Source organism: Sciurus carolinensis, chromosome 17, assembly GCF_902686445.1.
Source record: "Sciurus carolinensis chromosome 17, mSciCar1.2, whole genome shotgun sequence".
Taxonomy (NCBI): domain Eukaryota; kingdom Metazoa; phylum Chordata; class Mammalia; order Rodentia; family Sciuridae; genus Sciurus; species Sciurus carolinensis.
In genome coordinates, this window is record NC_062229.1 from 14,219,769 (window position 1) to 14,240,342 (window position 20,574).

General features: G+C 53.6%; 1 protein-coding gene across 6 annotated transcripts; it reads right to left on the reverse strand.

The window, feature by feature from the left end:
- Nucleotides 1-2,133: 2,133 nt before the first annotated feature.
- Rgl3 (ral guanine nucleotide dissociation stimulator like 3) lies at nucleotides 2,134-17,383 on the reverse strand. Of its 6 annotated transcripts, none has more exons than XR_007105702.1 (20): nucleotides 17,195-17,368; nucleotides 16,659-16,772; nucleotides 15,805-16,031; nucleotides 15,647-15,700; nucleotides 15,269-15,483; nucleotides 10,590-10,732; nucleotides 10,292-10,507; nucleotides 9,651-9,754; nucleotides 9,477-9,561; nucleotides 8,297-8,353; nucleotides 8,106-8,192; nucleotides 7,873-7,905; nucleotides 7,670-7,791; nucleotides 6,905-7,000; nucleotides 6,739-6,807; nucleotides 6,559-6,655; nucleotides 5,838-5,966; nucleotides 5,640-5,754; nucleotides 3,397-4,689; nucleotides 2,134-2,534 (listed from the first exon to the last, which is right to left on the reverse strand). XR_007105702.1 is itself a non-coding variant. In XM_047530740.1 (20 exons), exons 1-19 carry the CDS (start codon nucleotides 17,225-17,227, stop codon nucleotides 4,571-4,573), a joined length of 2,115 nt encoding a protein of 704 aa, XP_047386696.1. In that variant the 5' UTR covers nucleotides 17,228-17,372; the 3' UTR covers nucleotides 2,134-3,580; nucleotide 4,570. The 6 variants fall into 6 exon arrangements, 4 of the variants coding, with proteins under 4 accessions (XP_047386696.1, XP_047386695.1, XP_047386697.1 ...); XM_047530740.1 differs by having other exon boundaries at nucleotides 2,134-3,580; nucleotides 4,570-4,689; nucleotides 17,195-17,372; XM_047530739.1 differs by having other exon boundaries at nucleotides 2,134-4,689.
- Between the last annotated feature and the right edge of the window lie 3,191 nt (nucleotides 17,384-20,574).

Consider the following 20,574-nt stretch of genomic DNA (forward strand, 5'->3'; position numbering starts at 1 on the left):
CAAGCATTCAAAAAATGTAAGCTACTGATATTATCCCGCTGATCAGCATCTCTCCCCAGACTGGAAATAATAATCATAATAATGACAAACAATCAAGTATATGAGCAGTGCTAGGCTGTGCTGTTGACCACAATGTAAAGCATGGTCCTTCATTTGTAAAGCTACACATTTTCCCCAGTGAGATTTCATTTATGATTGGGGGGGGGGGGGGGATTCTGCTTACATTTTTACACACAGGCCATTTTATTTTATTCAGAGTACGTAGTTCTTTTAATAATCTGGAAATTATAAAACAAATCATCGAATCTATTCCCTAGGACTGAATTTCTCCATCTGGGGTACATAGCTGCACAGAGGTATAGATCTATGGAAGGGGGTGGGTAATCATTGCTCTTGCCTACCCCAGACTAGCCAATCAGAGCACACCACTCCCTGGCACTCAGGGATTGGGTCAGGGTGGGCATGTTACCCATGAGAATCCAGTGAGCTTCCAGCCTGAAATTTTAGCTGGATTTACTGGGAAAAGTGGCTCCCTTTTCTTGTGGATGTTGGGGCAGGCAGATGAAATAACCAGAGAGGCATCTTTACCAGTAGGAGGGAAGAAATAACAAGATGGTGAAGTTAACACAAGCTCCGTCACTGTTCCTTCCCTCTCCCTGGAAGCCTTTTCCTCTAGCTAGCCACCGAGCTCTCTCCCTCACCTTATTCAGACCTCTTTCCAACTTGCCTCCTCATTGAAGCCCTCCCTGATCACCCTCCCGTCACATACCGCCCGGCCTCCATCACCTTTAAACAACTTTTTTTTTTCTTTTTTGACTATTACTGTGCCTGTCACCTGACATATATTGTTTTGTTGTTGATTGGTTGCACTCACTAGTCCATGGGGGCAGGGACCTTTGACCCTTGTCTTGGTTACTGTAGTCCCATTACCTAGAACAGAGCCTGGTACACAGTAAAAGTATTTGTGGTGTCAAAGATTAGGGACGAACCCACTGGCACAACTGTAACCCCAGCAGCTGGGGAGACTGAAGCAGGAGTCTGAGGCCAGCCTCAGATTAGCAAGGCCCTAAGTGACTTAGCAGACCCGGAACAGACCCCAAAATAAAAAAAGGGCTGGGGACATAGCTCAGTGGTAAAGTGCCCCTGGGTTCAAGTCTGAGTTCCGGCTCCCTGAAAAAGGAAGAACCAAGCTAAGAGACATAGACAGACAGTGCATCTGTGTAGCCACTGGTTACAACTATGCCTGAGTGCCCCTGAACAAAAGAGGCAGGAAGGAAGGGAGAGAGGGAGGGAGGGAGGAGGGAAGAAGGAAGGGAGGGAGGAAGGAAGAGTGGGGGAGAAGGAAGGAGTGAGGGAGGGAGGGAAGGAAGAAAGGAAGGAGGGAGGGAGGGAGGGAGGGGAAGGGGGGAGGGAAGAAGGAAGGGAGGGAGAAAGGAAGGGTGGGGGAGAAGGAAGGAGGGAGGGAGGGAGGGAGGGAAGGAAGGAAGGAAGGAAGGAAGGAAGGAAGGAAGGAAGGAAGGAAGGAAGGAAGGAAGGAAGGAAGGAAGGAACTACAGAAGTTGGGACTGGGGTGTAACTCAGTGATAAAGCACTTACGTAGCATGTACCAGGCCCTAGGTTCTATCCCCAGTAAATACACAAATCAAGAATTTCTTCCTTAGGAAACTGGCATTTGGAGGGAGATAGAGACAGAGAGACAGTCGTAGTTTGAAGTGGCGAACTGGTCTCATAGTTAAGCACATCCGCTCTGGAGTTGTATTGTTCTGGTTTGAACACCCGTCACTTACCCTGAGGTAACCCAACAGTAATCCTCCATAGTCTCAGTCCTTCATGTATAAAGTGGAGCTAATACAGTGCTCAGTCCTCAGGAGTATGGTGAGAGTTCAATGAGATTATTTTTTTCTTTTCCTTTTTTTGACATTTAAAATATTTTTATTAGTTGTTGAACACTTTTTTATTTGTATGCGGGGTTGAGACTCGAACCCAGGGCCTCACGCATGCTAAGCAAGTGTTCTACCACTGAGTCACAATCTCAGCACTTTTTATTTTTTATTTTGAATCAGGGTCTCACTGAGTTGCTTAGGGTCTTGCTAAATCGCTGAGGCTGGCTTTAAAACTTGTGATCCTCCTGCCTCAGCCTCCAGAGTGGCTGGGATTGCAGGCGTGCAGCACCATGCCTGACTGAGTGAAATTCTTTTAAAACAAACCTTGGCACACAATGAGCACTCAGGGAGGATGGCAGTTATCCGTTGCCTGGACTAGTTCGGATAGGATGCTGTTATATCCCAGGGGTCTTCGGGTCTTTATGCTTACAGAAGGACTCTGAGAAGCACGGTGTGTACTATGACCGGGGTTTCATCCGGCCTCCACAAAGTTAGATTCTTCTGTCTCCTCTCCAACTCCGGATGGTACCTGGGCCTTCCTTGCTATTTCTCCAGGGACGATGTTAGACCCACAGGGACTGTGGCTGGGGTGCAGCTCAGTGGGAGAGCACTCTTCTAGCATGTGAGAGGCCCCAGGTTCAATCCCCAGCACTCAAAACAAGAAAGAACCAGAGGAACTGTTTTTTTGCCATTCGCCAGAATTTCTCCTCCTCCTCCTCCTAGTACAGCACCCAAATTTAATCTCCCTGCCTGTGCCTGCCCAGACACCACCCCTTTGACTTGAGCTTTTTGTGCCAGCTCAAGGGGTGGGCAGAGGACCCCTACCTGGCCAATCAGCATATGCCATTCCTCTGAACGGCATTTGTTTCATGGATAGACACGTGACCCAGGATGGTCCAATATGAACCTGCTCTGGGATTTTTGCTGTGGTCACAGTGGGAAGGAGGAGATCTGTCCACTTGGGAGGGTAGTGAGGCCAGGCCAAAGGACAGTCAGTCAGGTGATGATGATGGGTCAGAAGGTGGGGACTGATTCAAAAGGAAATAAACTGCTGATACTCCAGAGCACTCCCCCTCCTCCGACCTGTTGCCAGGGTTACCTGCCTCCAGGAAGTTGTTCCTCCCGGAAGGGAGTTGTTAACGAGCCCCTCCTGGACGACTGACTCCCTTCCTACCTGTACCCTGGACAGTTCCTTTCCTGCTCTTGGTTATTCCACTTTTTGGTCACATGGACAAGATAAGAAAGAAATCTGAAATCTACGAAACGGCAGGACACCCCTGCTCCCCCAGGCACCAGCCTTGGATCCCCTCCTCTACCGACAGATCTCTCCCCCTCTCGCTCCCTCTCTCTCTCTGCTCGGCGTTTCTTGAGTGTTCAATCTCCAACACTGGGGGAACAGGACCGATTTAAGAACCAGATGGGCAGCACCGGTGGGATGTGGAGCTGGCTCTGCTCCTTTGAGGTGAGCCTGCCTCGGCGTAGGGCTATGTTGATCACAACGTTCTTTGGTTACTGTCACAGGGCACCAAGGAACAAAGCCTTCAGTAAGAGAGGGATTTATTTCTCTCCTACATGACACTCTGGTAGCAGCTTTCTAAAATGGCAGCTCCTTGGTTACAGAGGTCCAGGCTCCTTCCACCTTGTTGCTCAGTTATTCAGAAGATGTGGAGCCCGATCCAAGATGATCCACTTCACATCTTCATTCCAACCAGCAGAAAAAGGAGGGAGTTGGAGGCGTACCCCACCTCCCTTTGAGGGGAACATCCTTTCCTTTTATATCTTACATGGCCACACCTTGCTGCAGGAAGTTAGGAAATGCAGCTTTCACTTGAATGGCTAGCTAAAAATCAGTGGCTCTATTACCACAGAAAAGGGTAATTGGATTTGGGGGGATAACAGATAGTCTCATTCTCAGAGAGAATCAGAGCCAAGAAACAGCAATAAATTCTGGTATCTTTTGAGTCCCTGGATCCAACTGTGCCTGAAGCCATACCCAATGGACTTCTCAATTATGTGAGCTATCAATTTTCCTTTTGGTACATGCCTGTTAGAAAAGGATTTTAACCACTTAAAGCAGAAAGAACTCTGATTAACATAGTGAGATAAAAGATACTGGATGCCAGTTGGGACTGGAAGCCCTCGGTGGGCATGCTAATATCACTGTTAATCACAGTTACTACTCTGCAGGAGCCATGCAGCTCTTCCTCTGCCTTCTCTACTGCTCCCTTCTTTCTACCCCATGCTCACATTGCTCTTTCCATCTTCAGGGCCCTTACAGACTCCTAAGTGATAAAGTTAATTTGTTTGTTTCTGTTTCTGTTGGGACTTTGAATCTTCACTCTCCTCTGTACATGGCAGGAGAGAGGCACATTACGCCCCCAAAAGTCAGGGAGGATCTGGGTGGGACAGGGTCCACTCTGGCATCCATGATTCACTCACTGCCGTTGCTAGGGCTCTCAGGCTTCTCTGCGCTTTGTTGTCATTGCAGACACCCTGCATGCTAATGTCATGGGAATAAGGATCCAGGACCCGGAAGGTCAGTGGGAGGGGTCTGATGGGCTAAAGCTGGAGAGGGCTTATCACAGAAGGAGGCTTTCCAGGAAAGGGGCCCCCCACCCCCATGGTGGCAGAACCCAAGTCCCAAGACGCCCATGGGGCCTGTGACCTGGAGAGAGGAGAGGGCCACCTCAGTTCATGGAGACAGAGGGTGTGTGCTGGGTCCCCTCCTTCTGCCGTAGCACGAAGTCCCCAGGGGCAGCTGGACTCATCGCATAGAAGACGTTGGCATTGTCAGGAATCAGGAGCTCTGGCCAGGAGCGGAGATGGTGGTGGTTCACAAAGGGCCCGGGCAACCTCTATCTGTTCTAGGACCTGAACAGCCTGGGTCCCTCCAGCTAGTGCTGATCCCACCTCATTCTCTTCTCCCTGGGGATAGTGACAACTTCCCTGTCTAAACCGACACAACATCATGAGCTCCCCCAGCACCTAGGCCACCTCCTACCACCATCCAGGGGGTCTAGACAGCCCACACCACAACTCCCTGCACACCTCCCAGCCCCCTACCACTTCCCAGCCAAGCTCAGGCTGGCGTCCCTATGCACTTGGACGACTCCCACTTCCAGCCTGCTCAAGTTCACGGCCTTTGCAGTTTCATACATTCTTTCTCCACGTCCAGCCAACCTTCCGCCAGGACTCTTGCCTCTCCTTGTCCAAGACTGGCCAGCCTCTGACCTGCCCCCACACTGAACAAGCCCATGCTCCCCTGCCTTGTGTTCAAGACCACGTGGCTGCCTCCTACTCCAAGTTCAGGTGTCTCTAGGGTCCCCAGGGTGAGTCTAAACAACTCTTTTCCTTAAACATCTAAGTTCAGACCCTCCCCCATCTTTCACCCCACCAGGCTGAGCCCGAAAAACCTCATGATCCTATGAATTTAAGGTCGGACACACTTGTCCAGTCCCTCCTTTCATCTGACCAGGACGATCTCATTGGCCCACACATCCTAGAAGGACGACCTCAGCGCCCCCTGCGTCATGCTGAGCCAGGACAGGCTCCTACCCGAGGGCGTGATGGCAGGGAGCGGTCAGATGTCACGCGCACCCGCGACACTGCACTACTTCCCTCCCCACCCTGCTCCTTCTTACCCCTAACTCTGCCTGAACCACCTTGTGACCCTGTGAGCCCAGGTAACCTGGGCTCCACCCTTGACCCTGGTCAGTCCGCTGCCTTCCCACAGGCCTCCCAGCCGTCCCTGCTCACCCCTGTCCCCAGGCAGGACTTGGAAGAGCTGGTAGCCTCGGGCCCAGGGCTGGGACACACTGTGCTTCAGCAGGGCTCGCTGCACGACGCTGGGGGTTTTGTCCTGACTGGTGAGCTGGAAGCAGGGGCAGCAGGTGAGGGGGCAGCCCCGCCCCCAGGGCAGGCTGTGCCCAGCAAGCCTCCAGCCCAGCCCCTCACCAAGATGCTCCGATAGAGGTTCCCATGGTCGTTGTCGATGCTGACACGAATCACCCGGGCCTCCGAGGTCTGGGGCCCCGGGAGGGGGACGCGAGGGCTGCTCGGGGGCAGGTCTGGGCCCAGGGGCAGCTGTAGGCAGTGCGGGCAGGGGCTGCAGCCTTGGCCATCTGCAATCCCCTCCTCCAGTGGGCTATTCGATAGGCCCCCGTTCAGGGTCCCCAGTGCGCACAAGCCAATGTCCCCCATGCCCCCAGAATCAGGGACACACAGGCCCACGTATACGCATCCCCTCATACACAGAGCTCACATCCCTGTTAGGACCCCGACACACAAGCCCATCCCACGCAAATCCTGAGTAGTGAAAGGCCGTGCGCGTACACAGAGCCCAGGCCAGGGAAGAGCGCCACCCAGGGGTTCAGGCCACAGTCCCCTTTAGGTACACAGGTTCCTGGGACACACGGAGAAGAGGGTGCGTGCCCACAGAATGCCCTGCGGGCGACAAAAGCTCGGGTCCAGATCTGAGCAGAGGTCAGCAGGCGGTGACCCATCAAACAGGGCAATGGAGACACACGGTCTCTTGGATGGACCCCCAGAGAGCTCAACTGGTCCCTTGTGTACATGCCTGGCCCCACACTCCTGTGCACACACACACACGCACACAGGCACGCACAGAGTCCTGGGTGCCCACAGCCCTCCATGCAAACACAGGCAGGCCTGGTACCTTGGTGCTGGGGCCCTGGGGCCCTGGAGAAGCTGGGGGACTTCCAAAAGGAGGGTCCTTAGTTCTAGGACTGGATGGGGGGGACCCTGGAGACAGACTGGGGGGACATAGAGCCTGAGGCGGAGGCTGCCCTGACCCGTGGCTCTGCTGTCTCTAGTCCGTTGCAACTGGGATACCCACCTGGAGGTGGGCGATGAACAGTCTCCTGGACTACTACCAGGGGACGAGGTTTTCTCTCGGGACAGCTTCCTGAGGATGGGGACAGGGGATGAGGCTAATGCCAGACTCGGCCCAGGAGTAGCCCCTCAGGATCTGCCCATGTCACCCCAGCAGCCCCAACACTCACGCACTAAGACGTTTGGTAAGGCTGATGTGACGCCGGATGCGCGGGGAACTGGGACAGGAGGCGGCTGGTGGCTCGATGACCCGGGAGACTCGGTAGCTGAGGGGTCAGTGTGGTGATGGGGGTTGGGTCCAGGCATCAAGAGAGGAATGGGGAGATAGAAGTCAGCATCATCTGGGGTCAGACTTGGGTGGGGAGGGGGAGAAGCTAGGGGCTAGTCAGGGTCGGGGTAGAAATCAGGTCACCGAGGGATTAGGGCTCATTAGGGACGGGGTGGGATGGCTTGAGTGGCAAGACAGATAAGGATAAGGTAAATTGGGTCGAGGTTAAAGTTCAGGACCAGGTAATTACTGAGATCAACAGTGAAGGTCACGGATTTGAGAGAACGAAAGGACACAATTGGCAGTTGAGCTGAATGGTCAGGTAGACAACCAGGCTGGAGTGAACAGCTCAGAACCCAGGTCAGTTATTAGGGTCAGAGACTCAGATGGCAGAGGTCCCACAAAGGGACTCATCCATCAGATGGGATCAGGCAGGGAAGACAACAGATGGACAGATGTCACAGGTTGAAGTTGAAATGGCAGGTGGGGTCCAGAGTGGGATTAGAGGTCGGTGGCAACCCTTGAACTGGGCTGGAGGTCACAGGTTGGGATCCAGCCTCAGGTGGGGGTCTTGGGAGGAGTCAGAGAGGTGCACTGGGTGAGCAGGACCCTGTGTGTGATCCAGGGTCAGCAGCGGTGGGGCTGGGCTGGGACGCAGGGTGGTCACCTCTGCTCCTCGCTAAGCTGGCGCTGGGCACGCAGGGCAGCCAGGATGTGTGGGTGGGAGCTCAGGTTGTAGCTCCGACAGCGCCTCTGTAGCTGCTGGATGTGGGCCAGGATCTCCCACTCCTGAGGGGGCAGCACCTGAGACCCCGCCCGGCTGCGGCACCCTCAGGCCACCCTCCTGGCACCCACCCCAGGGCCACTCACCTTCCTCCTCTTCTCAAAGTTGATGAGATCCCCCTGGGGGCAAAGTTTATTTGAACTCGAGCCTCCAAAGTCAAGGTTAAAGGGTCAAGGTCAAGAGCTAAGATGTCAGGAGCTCCACTGTGCTAAGGGGGCTGGGGTCAGGACTACAAGGCAGGATCCAGGGTGGGTGGTAAGGGGTCTACTGTGCCAGGCTGGTGCGGCTGGGGTCAGGAGTCAAGGGCTAGGGGTCAGACCTCCAACATGTCCGGCAGGGCTGTGTCCAGCATAACCAGATCCGTGAGGAAGGTGCCAAGGTAGGGAACAGGACCTGGGGACCGTTTCTGCAGCCCCCAAGTGCTAGTCACCAGCAGTTGTCACCAACCCCATCACTTCACATCCCTCCCCAGGGTCGCCCTCGACCCCCATCCCAAACTAGAACACTCACTGAAGGCAGGCTTCCTGGAGGGTTGTCCTCGTCTTGGGGTCCCTCAGTAGCCTCCTCCTGGGGGGAGGGCAGGACTGAGTGGCCCTGGGATCTCCTCAGACCCTTCCTCAGTGAGGTCACCTCAAGGCCCACTTGCTTTCAAGGATGACAAGCCATTTGTACAAGCCAACCCAAGGAGGGGGCTACCCTGGAGAGAGTGCATGTGGAGCGGGTGGGACAGCACAGAAGAGAACGCTGTCCCCAGCCTGGACGCGACGGGCCCACTGGGAATCTGCTTCATCCTGTTGCTCTGCCTGGTAATTACATAGTCACCATAGGCTGTGTCTCCCTGTCTAGGGTTCGAGTGCCCCTTGCTCCCGGGACAGTGATCATGTCTGGCCAAGGGCATGGCAGGAATAGTGCCTAGCACACAGTAGGTGCTTAGGCAGGGCTTGTCCCTTGAACCCTCATTATTTGAGATGTGTCTTCACTACCAAGGCATTTGTTTACTGAGCACCTACTAAGTGCCATTCACTGTTCTGGGCACAGGGTAGGCAGCAGTGAATGAGAGAATTCCTGGCCTGATGGAGAGACTTAATGAGGGAGACAGCAGTGACCAGGCTAAACCCACGGCAGCTGGGCAGGGACAAGGGCAGTAATGCAGGCAGGGGGCATGTGGAAGTGATGAGGGCACAGCCAGGCCTCTGTGAGGAGGCCGAGACCTGCAGAAGGTGAGTGAACAAGTCCCACACGCTTCTTGAGGGTTCCAGGCCCAGGGGACAGGCCCCACACTCCATCTAGTCTGGATTCTCTCTAAGAACCAGCTCCTGGTTGTACTCAGGCCCTAACTCTAGCCTAAAACAAATCTGACTTGTTGGCGCATATTTAAAAATCTTGCTTATCAAGGTAAATCCCCAGAACAATTATTTTCACACTTGGTTATGACTTTGACCTTAAATGACCTTTCCTCCTGACTTCTTGTATGTTGTTGAATGAGTAAATAAGGCTGTGACCCAGGGTGAGCTCTCATGGGAAGACCAGAAAAATTAAAATGTGGGGCCGAGTATGGACAAGAGAAGGGTCCCAGCTGTGATGCAGGGAAAGGACACTGAACGTTGTGACAGGACAAGACAATGCCCCCTGCCTGGTCTCAACTCCCCTTGCTGGACCTCAGATTCACTGGGCTCCAGGTTGTCTGTACCTGGGAAAGAATCTCTCTGCTACTGAGGTGGTTGTTTTCATCGGAGAAAATCTGTGAAAGTTTCCTGAAAGTGGATAACGGTTCCCTGGAGGGACAGAGAGGGGTGGTCAGGGGTCATCGGCTGGAAAGGTCAGCCCTGGGATGGGGTGGCCCCCACTCTCCACCCAGGCTCACCGGCTCACGGCTCCCCAGCTGCGCTTGAGCCTATAGATGGGGTTAGACTGCAGGGCGGACAGGATGGCTCGCAAGGAGGAGAAGTTCCGCAGTTCTCGGCAGCACTGACGGGGTGGGGACACTGGTCGCATTCCACGTCTGACTCCCAGGCACCAGGCACTTTGGTCTTATGACCTCTAAGCCCAGGTAGACCCCCTAAGTCTTACCCCACACATGACGAGCTAAGCCCCTCCCTCCTCCTCTAGGGGACCCCTCCCTCTGAACGTGGCTTCTCCCCTCCCACCCCTTCCTTCTCCGGGTCCCTGGGTCCTAGATGTGTCCACAGCCTCTCTCCTGGACCTAGAATGCTCTTTCCCGAACCCAGGTCACCGCGGGTGTCAACTCCTTACGTCCCTCCCTCTATCCCGACCCCCCAGGGCTTCTTCTTTTCCAGGCTCTGGGCTCCTGCCTCACCTCCACCCTGGCTCCTTCAGGACCTGCCTCCAATCTTCTCCAGTCACCCCCGCTCTCGCCTCTCATCTCCAGCCCTACCCAGCAGCCCTCTGCTGTCCCCAGCTCCTCCCATCTCCAACCCCAGCCCCCCTTCCTTCCCTGCCCTGTGCCCCTGACCCAGTTCCCGCTCACCCGCCCCTCCAACCCACCTGGGCGATGCGGATCCACTTCTCGATCCGCTGAGCCCTCTGAGGGGCGGTCAGTCCCGGCGCCCCGAGGACAGAGCCCAACACACAGCCGGTCACTGAATTGAACTGAGCCACAGTGGCACGCACGGTGGGGGCAACGCCCGAGGCCCCTGGCCGGTCCCGCTGCGACCACACCGAGCCCAGGCACTCGCAGGGACGCACGCGTGAAAAGAGCTCCTGGGCAAGGGAAGGCGGGTGGGTAGGTGCCCAGCGACCTGCCTCCCGGCGCCAGCCCCCTCTGCCAGTCTGCAGTCCTCACCACGTCCATGAGGGTCAGCTGCTCTGCCACCGCGTCCACACAGAAGTCCAGGAGCTCGGGACCTTCCCGCCTGGGTCCTTCATCCTCTTCCACGCAGCCCTCAGGGGAGTCAGGTCTGGGGGACTGCGCAGCCCTGGGAGGTCCTGAGAATTACATGGGGTTAAAGATGCTCAAATTGGGCCGGGGCAGTAGTGTAGGCCTGTGATTCCAGTGGCTCCGGAGGCTGAGGCAGGAGGATGGTGAGTTCAAAGCCAGCCTCAGCAAAAGCAAGGTGCTAAGCAACTCAGTGAGACCCTGTCTCTAAATAAAATACAAAATAGGACTGGGGATGTTGCTCAGTGGTTGAGTGCCCCTGGGTTCAATCCCTGGGAAAAACAAAACAAAAACACCAAAACCCTCAAATTTGAATCCAGGGCTGCCTGTGTGATCTCAGACAAATCCCTTTATGTTGCTGAACCTCACTTTGCTCACCTATAGAGTGAACTCTCTGAGAAGTTTTAAAGATGTAATAGCAACAATAATGAATACCTCCCATGAATGACCTTTCTAGCTCAGTACACTAATCCCAATGAAGGGGGTACTATAATTTGTCCACCATTTAAGGTGGGGAAACTGAGACACTGAACAATTTGCCCTAAGTCACACCTTCAGTAAAGGGCAGGGCAGGGATTTGAAGCAAGGTGCTCAAAGGCTGGAGTAGAAAATGATTTGGAGGTTGTATTAAGATCAGACTGGGCTGGGGGCCTGTGTCTGTGGCTCAGTGGTAGAGTGCTTGCCTAGCATGCATGAGGCACTGGGTTTGATCCTCAGCACCACACAAAAATAAATAAATAAAAACCAAAGGTGTTGTGTCCATCTACAACCAAAAAAAAAAAAAAAAAAAAGACTCGGTTTGGGGTATAGCACAGTTGGTAGAGTGCTTGCCTCTCATGCACAAGGCCCTGGATTCAATCCTTAGAACTGTAAAAAAAGAAAAAGAAAAAAAATTCAGACTCCTCTGTGCTCTTTGGAGAGAGGGAAGGTTGTTGTCAGAAACTGTCAGAAGGTTCCAAATTCAGGACTGGGGTGTAGCTTAGTGGTAAGAGCATTGGCCTAGCATGTACAAAGCCCTGGGATCCCTCCCTGCATTACAAAAGAAAAAAAGAAGTCCCAAATTCAAACCCAAACTTGCCCACCAGGCTTGCTGTGTGAATCAAGATAAAGCATGCCTTTTGATCTATGTGTGCCTTGACTTCTTTATCTGGATTCTTTTAAAAGGGCAAATGAGATATGCATACCAGACTGCTATAAAGTATTCCATAAACCAGAATGATTTCTCAGAGGTGGGTTTCGATGGTGGCGCCCCCTAGGGGACATTTTGGAACAAAGATCTTGCCTCCTGGAGGGATGACTGCATAGCCAATTTAGACACCCAAACTCCAATGGCCTCCCAGAGATTTGTCTCACAGGAAAACTCTGTTTACTATAATTTGTACCTAGAATCTGATTACTTTGCTCATAAGCAAATTATCTTGGCTTCAAGAATGCAAGGGCCTTGAGACTCTGGACTTTGTTTTGTTTGGAAATTGCAAGTATTATTCATCATTTCGGAAAACAATGTTACCAATGTCCATGTCACTGTCTTTGCATTGTCGGTGCACCCTTCCACACGAGTGTTTGTGGCTGTCAGCTCCACTGTGATGCTACTACAGGCAAAGTCACTGCACACCCTCATCACGAGTCCAAGTGAGGTAGGCCAAGGCATTAGCACATCAAGAACATCTGCTATGCCAGGCGGGTGGCACACACCTGTGATCCCAGTGACTGGAGGATCATGAGTTCAAGGCCCTAAGCAACTCAGTGAGACCCTGTCTCTAAATAAATTACCAAAAAAGGGCTGGGATGTGGCTCAGTGGGTAAGTGCCTTGGGTTCAATACCCAGTACCAAAAACAAAAACAAAAACAAAACAAAAAAAACCCCTGCTATTGTATAAGTGACTTTCATTTTTTCTCCTTCATATAATATTATCTCTCTTTCAAATTAGGACACATGACATTACAAAATATTAATTTTTATAAGTGAGTGTTGGAGAAAAAAATTACACCTAAATCAAATCTAATGCTTAGATATTTAGAGCAATTAGGGGGCTAGAGGAACACCTGCGTGACACCATGAGGACCACACAGGTGAACTGAAAAGGGACAAAGGACACCCCCCACAATGGCATCAGACCAAAGAAAGGGAAGGGGAGAACTGTCATAGAATAGCTGAGACCTAGGAAAGAAGCAGTCAGATTCCTTGAGTGGAATTTCTTTGCATTCCAATTTGAAGAAACATGGTAAAACAGACAATTTAGAGACAATGGGGTTATCTGAATATGGACTTAAAAATATATTAACTTTGTACTCTCAGCGGCTCGGGAGGCTGAGACAGGAGGAGCTCAAGTTCAAAGCCAGCCTCAGCAAAAGGGAGGCCCTAAGCAACTCAGTGAGACCCTGTCTCTAAATAAAATACAGAATAAGACTGAGGATGTGGCTCAGTGGTTGAGTGCCCCTGAGTTCAATCCCCAGTAACCCCCAAAAATATATTAAGTATTTCTGGAAGTGTGTATGGGCATGAAGGTTATGCTTTAAAAGCCTCTTGGTTACAAGTGCATTCCCAAAGCAATTAAGCGTGGGATGACATAAGTCTGAGACATCCTAACCTTTTTTTGGTCTATTTGAAAATTGTTGAAGGTAGGTAATAGGTGTCTAAATGTTATTTTTACTAGTCTCTCTACTTTTGTGTATGTCTGAAATTTTCCATAGCAAAAAGTAAACTCAAAATAGAGATGTTAAAGTGTTTCAGACCCTGGCACAAGGTAGGTATTCAATAAATATTCGTTTTTCTCCTCTGACCTCAAGGGGTCTACAGAAATGCTTTTTTAAAATGTTTATTTATTTTGTGTTTATTTGCAGTAATGGGGATGGAACACAGAGTTTTACCCATGTTAGGCAAGTGCTCTAACACTCAGCTACACACTTTTTAAATTTTTAATTTGAGATTGATTCTCACTATGTTGCTAAGGCTAGCCTAAAATTTTTGATCCTCTTGCCCCAGCCTCCCCAGTAGCTGGGATTGCAAGTGTGCACGATGCCCCACTACAGCAACACTTTAGATAGAATTTTCCACCATGGTCAACATGTGTTCTACCTGAACATTTCAGTGTGGCTACTGAGCTCTGGAAATTTGACTAGCATAATGGCTAAAGTGAATTTTTATTTTTTAAAATTAATAAATTTAATTTTGATTAACTTAAATAGCTAGTAACCACATTGGACTGTGTGGTTCTAAAGAGTTGGGATTCACTGATTAAACCTTGAAGGCAAAGGAAGCAAAATACCAGGAGGGAAGAAGGGATGCGAATATATAAACAACTGAGACTTTGTCACCAGGGATAGAGAAGTGGCTGCCACTTTGGAAAGCAGAGAGGAATGTGGCCACTTTAATCTGAGGATTAAAGGATAAGGATTAGGGAGATAGAAGCTTTTGTGATAAGGATCAGATCAAACACAGATGGGTGAAAGCTGATACTCTGTAAGCAGGATACAATTATTCAGTCAACTAATCCATGTGATTCCTGCTCCTGGGGACAGGGTCAGGACAAGACTAATATGATCCTCCTCTCCTGTGCTCACAGGCTACAGAGATGAACAAAAGTCAGACTCCAGGAAAGAATGTCAAGAGTGTTGTGCAGAAAAATAAGACAGACTAAGTGGACACACAGGGTGGGAGGGGCTGTCAGGAGAGCATCAAAGAAAGCCACTGTGAGGACGTGACATGTCAACAAAGACCTGAATAAGGTTTATAGGTATTTTCCCTTACTCCAAAAATGTTCAACATCAGTGGTCAACAAACTTTTTTTTTATAAAGGTCCAGTTAGGTTGCTGGCACCCAGTCTACAATAAAATATCAATATGACTAATGGCATATTTCATTAAAGTGGTACTTATCTAATAATGAAGATCAGTGAAACAGCAATAATAGAAATAATACTATTGGCCAAGCCCTCATTATTCATTTGTTTTCTTGCTTACTGAATATCTTTCCTAAGGAACTGGGAGCCCTGGTCCATTCTTACAAGGCCAAAACCAGCGGCTGAATATTTGTGGCATGAATAAAGAAATAAGCACTGTTATCACCCCCACTTTTCAGTTCAGAGAGGTGAAGTGATTTATCTATGATCACACAGTCAGTAAATAACAATACTGGCATTTGAACCCAGGTCCCTAGCCCAAGGGCAGAGTATCTTTGGATGGAGGGGGAGCACTAGGCAAATGCTAATTCTTTGGACAAAGTTATGATCTTCATTTTACAGGGGGGAGAACTGAGACTCAAGACAGTTTAAAAACCTTGCCCAAGCTGGACATGGTGGTGCACACTTGGAATCTCAGCGGCTCTGGAGGATGAGGCAGGAGGATGGTGAGTTCAAAGTCAGCCTCAGCAAAAACGAGGCCCTAAGTAACTCAGTGAGACCCTGTCTCTAAATAAAATACAAAATGGAGCTGGGAATGTGGCCCCATGGTCAAGTGCCCCTGAGTTCAATCCCTGGTACTCCCCCTCCTCCCAAAGGATTCTCAAAGTGGGGAGAACGTCCCAAGGACAGACAGCATGCTGGGACTACCTTCTCAGAACACAACTAGTACCCAGAACCCCTCACCTGCCCAAGCCACCAGTAGCTCCTCTTCTTCTTGTTCTCCCTCAGGCTCCTTCAAGAAATCCTCCAGAAGCTTCTCTGCTTCCTGGGCCTCAGCACCCCCTGGGGCTGCCCAGCCCAGAAAAATTCGGACACTGCCCAGGTCTGGATGGGCAGGAGGGTCACAGAAATCCTGAGGGTGGTCCCGTAGCCAGGAGCCCAGCACAGACACCACAGCCCTGGCCAGAGGAGCAGGCTCAGAGCTAGGCCCAAAGAGCTGGACCTTCCAACCTTTCAGGTCAGGCAACCTCCAGGCCTTGGACCTCAAGGCTGACCACAGACCTTAGAAATACTCTCCCCGCGACACACGCCACTCATCCCCCACCTTTCAGGGAGGCCAACCTCAGGTTCTTATTGAAGTTCAGATCTTGTCCTTCGGTCGTCTTGCTCTCTACCCTGGGAAGAAGCCCTCATCAGATGAAAGGGAGGCGCTAGGGGGTGCGAGAAGGAGAGCTCTGGGCTGGGGGAGTGTTTCCTGCTGGTTGCTGTGGGCTACTGACCTGGGAGGTGGCGGTAGGGGTGGCGGCGGCGGCAACAGATAGCTCAACACTCGGGCAGTGGGCACGAAGGCCCTGTGGGTGGCCAGGAAAGCAGGCACAAAGCCCGGGTCTTGCTCGCGGTCTCCGGACACCAGCTCTCTCACCAGCCGCTCCAGCCGTGCAGCCCTGAGCGCCCGCACCTTGCTGGTGCGGTAGTGGAGGAAGGTATCGGCAGCCGGGTTGGGGGTCTGCGGGGAGCAGGGAGGCACCGCAGTGAGACCAGAGAAACCCCCACGCCCCTTTTCGGTCACGGCCATCGCTCGCCATTGCATCTGAACCTGTATGTGCCTCTGGATCTGAACCTTTCTGGATTACTTATCTTGCCCTGTCCACACTTGACTCTCCAGCAACTGGTTCCAGACATCTTTGTCCTTCTGAGTCCTGCCCTCAGTCCCTCACTTTGCCAACCCCAGCTTCTCGAAGCCCTCCAGTCACGCCTCACTGGCTGTGCTCAGGCCCCACCCACCTTCACCTGGCTGCTTCTAAACTCCACCCCTCTTTCCTGCTCCGGCCCACCAGCCCGACTTCCCTAGACTCTTCTGTCCAGTTCTGCCCTTGCCTGGTTACCCCAGGTTCCGCTCGGGAAGGCGCCATCACCCGGCCTCACTGTGTTTCCTGGGTCTACCCCCACTCACCTAGCCGCCCCCAGGCAACTTTCTACCCTCACCTGGTCCCTTTTAAGCTCCGCCCTTCTTTCCGAGCCCCACTGCAGTTGGCAGCCCTAGCTTTGCTCTCCAGCTTCTCCCTCACCTGGTCACTCCCAGATCTCTCCGCTCAGCCCGCCCTCACCTGGTCAACTCCGGCCCCTTCCTCACCTGGCTGCCCCCAGGGCCCTCCCCTGGGCTCCAGCGCTGACTGCGCTGCCTGCGCAGGGAGACACTGTACACCGCGCCGTCCTCGGTCTCCTCACCCCAGTCCTGCAACGGCGCCTGGACGCGGAGGCGGGCTCAGGGCGGTCCCGGGGCCTCAGCCCCGTTAGCCGTTGGAACTCAAACCGGGCCTTCCCGGCGGGTTCCCTTTCCCCGCCACGGTCTACAAGACTCAGCAGGGCAGGTCCCAGGCAGTTCCCTCGCGCCGTGGGTACCCTCCTCCCAGGTTCCGAAGGGATGAGGGTTCAGTCTCATGGGATATGTTTCTGATCCCTCCTTTAGATGCACCCAAAGACCCCCACCCCATTCCTAAGATGAACCGGCCGCGTCACTGGGTCAGGAACCCTGAGTCCCAAAGTGGGGAATCCGAGACAGATCTGATTTGAAGGGACATAGGGTCCTGGGGGTGGGCACCTTAAGTTTCGGGACGGGGGGGGAGGGTCACCGGCGATATGAGGTCACGAGATCCCCAACCCCCTTACCAGGGCTAGTTCCTTGCCCGCCGACCGCTCCATGGCCCGCACCCGTCCTGCTCCGTGGCGCCTCTGAGTGAGGCGGAAGGGCCGGCGGGCAGTGGCTGGGCTCTGGGGCGGGCGGGGCGGGGCGGGGCTGACCCAGGACTCTCGGAGGCCCCCAGGCGGACCGCAAGGCCCAGGCCCACCACAGAGAGATCCCGGTTCTCCCAACAGGTGTCTATCCATCTGTCTCAGGAGAAAGGACTCGCATGTTCCCAAGGGAGGGTTTTTCTCTCTATCCACAGGTGCGTGAGAGCTAAAATTGTGTAGGGCTAAGTGAGCGCAGGACTGTGTCCCCAGGCAGAGTTCTCTATCCTCAAGTGGGAAAGGCTACTCAGCCCCAGGTGTGGGGGCTTCTCTCGTGACTCTATGTCATCAGCTGATAAGAGTCATCAGGTCCCAGGTTGGATGGGGCTGTCTGCGGCGCTGGGTTTTATGGGACCAACGTCTTTTCAGTCGTACAGGGTCAAGAAGAGGTGAATACCCAGGAGGCTGGTCCATGACCTTTATTGCGGATTCTGAGGCCAGCGCTGACCCGCCTCGGGAGATTTACTGTGGGAACATCTGACCCGGCCCCTTCCTCTCCTCCAGGCTGCCACTGGCCTGCTCAACTCCCCGTCCGGGCCTCATCCAGCCCTTGAAGGGGCCCCATGGGCCCGTGACTGGACCCAGAGGAGTGGGGGGCTCAGAAGGGGAATGGAGGCTCCAGATGGGAACGACTGCGAGTCTAGGACCTCCGCGAGCGACCGCGCTTCTTGCTGCGGGTTTCGATTAATTTCTGGGAACGGATCTTGAGTGAAGCGCGGCTCACCACTACACTGTCCTCCTCCTCACTCTCCTCTTCGTCTGCGAGGGGCACGGGACGATGCGGGATCCGGTTCGCCATGCCCAAATCAGGTTTTCCTCCCTAGCCATCTCCACCCCACCCACCTCCACTTTGGACCTGAGTCCAGCCTCAGACCACCTCTAGCGACTCCAAACCCCACCCCCTTTTCCCCGCCAGCACTGACCGAAGAACTTGTCCTTGGAACTGGCAAGTTGCAGGGGGATGCGGGTGTTGTACTGAGGCAGTTTTCCTTCTAAGCTGGTATAGAACTAAGTGGAGCGGGTAGGAGAGGGAGGTGTGGGCGAGGCAGGGGCCGCAGTGAAGTTCACCTCCCTTCCTCCATTCCGATTCCAGAGACCACTCCCCACTCGAATGTAGTGTTTCTCCACCTGGCTGCATCCCTCATTCTCAGCAGACACTCCGATGCCCAGCTGCACCCACTTGTCACTCAGGCCCACCGCGGGTCTCTGGGGCCCAGTCCCGCCCTCTGGCCTCCCGAGACCCACCTTAGCTCTTCTGGCTCCTTCCCCTGGTGTGTAAGGCTCACTCCTCACACCAAAACCGTTGTCCCTAAGGCCCTTCTGGCTCCTCAGCTCCTCCACCTTGGCCTTGCAACGGCTGCCCCCGCCCACTCAGCCCCACGCCCAGGTTTCTCGAGCCCTGCCCGGTGGCTTCAGGGGCACCTCGCGATCGGCGATGTGGCGCAGCAACTCCGGCACGTCGTGGCTCTCGAGCTGTGACTGCAGTTTCAGCAACTTTTCCTCCACGAGGCCAAGCAGGTTCAGCAAATAGTCCCCTGCTTTGGGATCCAATTCCTTTCCGTCAAAGCGGCTGTTCTCCTGCGGCCAGGGAGAGTCAGATCAGTCGCAAGGGGCGGGACCTCTGGGGCCGGGTCCACGCACGCTGGTGTTTTCCCTCCGCTGCGACGCTTTGGAGGTAAGAGGGCACTCACAGGGCTAGTGCTCACCTGAGGGGCGGGGACTCCGAAATCAAAGGCCACGCCTTGAAGGCGGGCCTCTGAGCTCCTGATGCACAAAAAGGGTGCGGGGAGGTTTCTTGGTGAAGGGTAGTAACTCGAGGGAGGCCGTTGTACTGATGGCCTTCTGAAAAAATGGACTTGTGCAACGGACAGGGTGGGGCTCCTCCTGACCCCGCCCGCTCCAGCATTGGAGCAGGGTCTCTGAGGTTTTGGGTGGAGGCAGAGTAGGCCTTTCCCATGGGGGCGGGTGGAGCTTGAGGCAGGTCAAGGATATAGCTCAGTTGGTAAAGTGCTTGCCTTGCAAGCACAAGGCCCTGCGTTCGAACCCCAGCACCGCAAAAAAAAAAAAAAAAAAAAAAAGTCAAGGTATCTAAAGTCCTAGGCCTCTTTGGGGTAGAGAGGGCTTTACCAGGCATGTGGGGCGGGGACTCTAATGAACGGGGAGGGGCTTTCCTGTAGGCGGAGCTCCTGACATTTTGGAAATCCAAAACGTCTTGGGAATCCAAGACCCGATTTCCTGGGGCCTCTTGCTTGACTGCGCCTCTAAGGTCCTAAGAGGCTGAGAGGGGCCCGTTCGAGGGCGGGGCCTACCACTTTGACGTGACTCAGCTTGCTCGCCAGGTGCTCAAGGTTTTCCTTAGTCGTTTGCATCGCCTTCAAGGTGCGCTCCAGCTGATCCTGTGCATCAGCGTGTCGCTGCCCCTCGGTCTTGAGGTTCTTCTGCATCTCAGTTTCCATCTTCTGCTGGCTGCGGGGAGCGCAGAAGTCACCATGGGAGCACTGCCGACCCCGCACTCCTTCGGCCCCCTTGGGCACCCCGGCCTCACCTCACCATCATGGCCTCCCCCGAGTACTTGAGGTCTTCGAGTTCCTTCAGGAGTCGCCGCTTCTCTTCCTTTAGCCTCACCAGCGTCTGCTCGTTCTCACTCTTAAGTGCCTCCAACTGCGCAAAGGTGTCGCCCTGGGCCACAAACCGCCGCACCACCGACTGCGGACCACCCAGTCCCAGTTAGAGCCCAGGGAGGCTCGTGCGTGCTCCATCTCCTCTCCCTTCCCCCCACCCCAGTACACAAGATTGGTGGTCTAGGCTGGTGGCTTCTGCAAACTGACGTATGGGGGCAGTGTGGGCTGGACTAGGGTTGCCTCAAGGGTGTGCACCCCGGACATATCACCTTTCCCGCGCCCCTGTCTACATATGAGCTGGCCAAAATCGGTATGGGGGTGGGGCAGAGCAGCGGAGCGCATAACTGTTTTCCAAAATTAACGTGCCAGCAACTTCTGGCAGGCAATCTCCTCCATTTTCACAAGTAATACCGCACGTCTGAAAAGCGATTCGCTCATCGGACACACTTCTGGAAAGGGGTTTGCCTCCGTGCCCCAGATGATCCCACATTTGTGAGTATAGGATCTGGTGGGGATCAACCCCATGGGAGGAGCAGCATGGTCAGAGAAATCCCAAAGGGTAGAGAACAGGCTGGGGGGGGGGGTCAGTGTTCCCCAGCGGGAACCCGGCACCTTAAGGGGACACAGGAGTCTTGACAT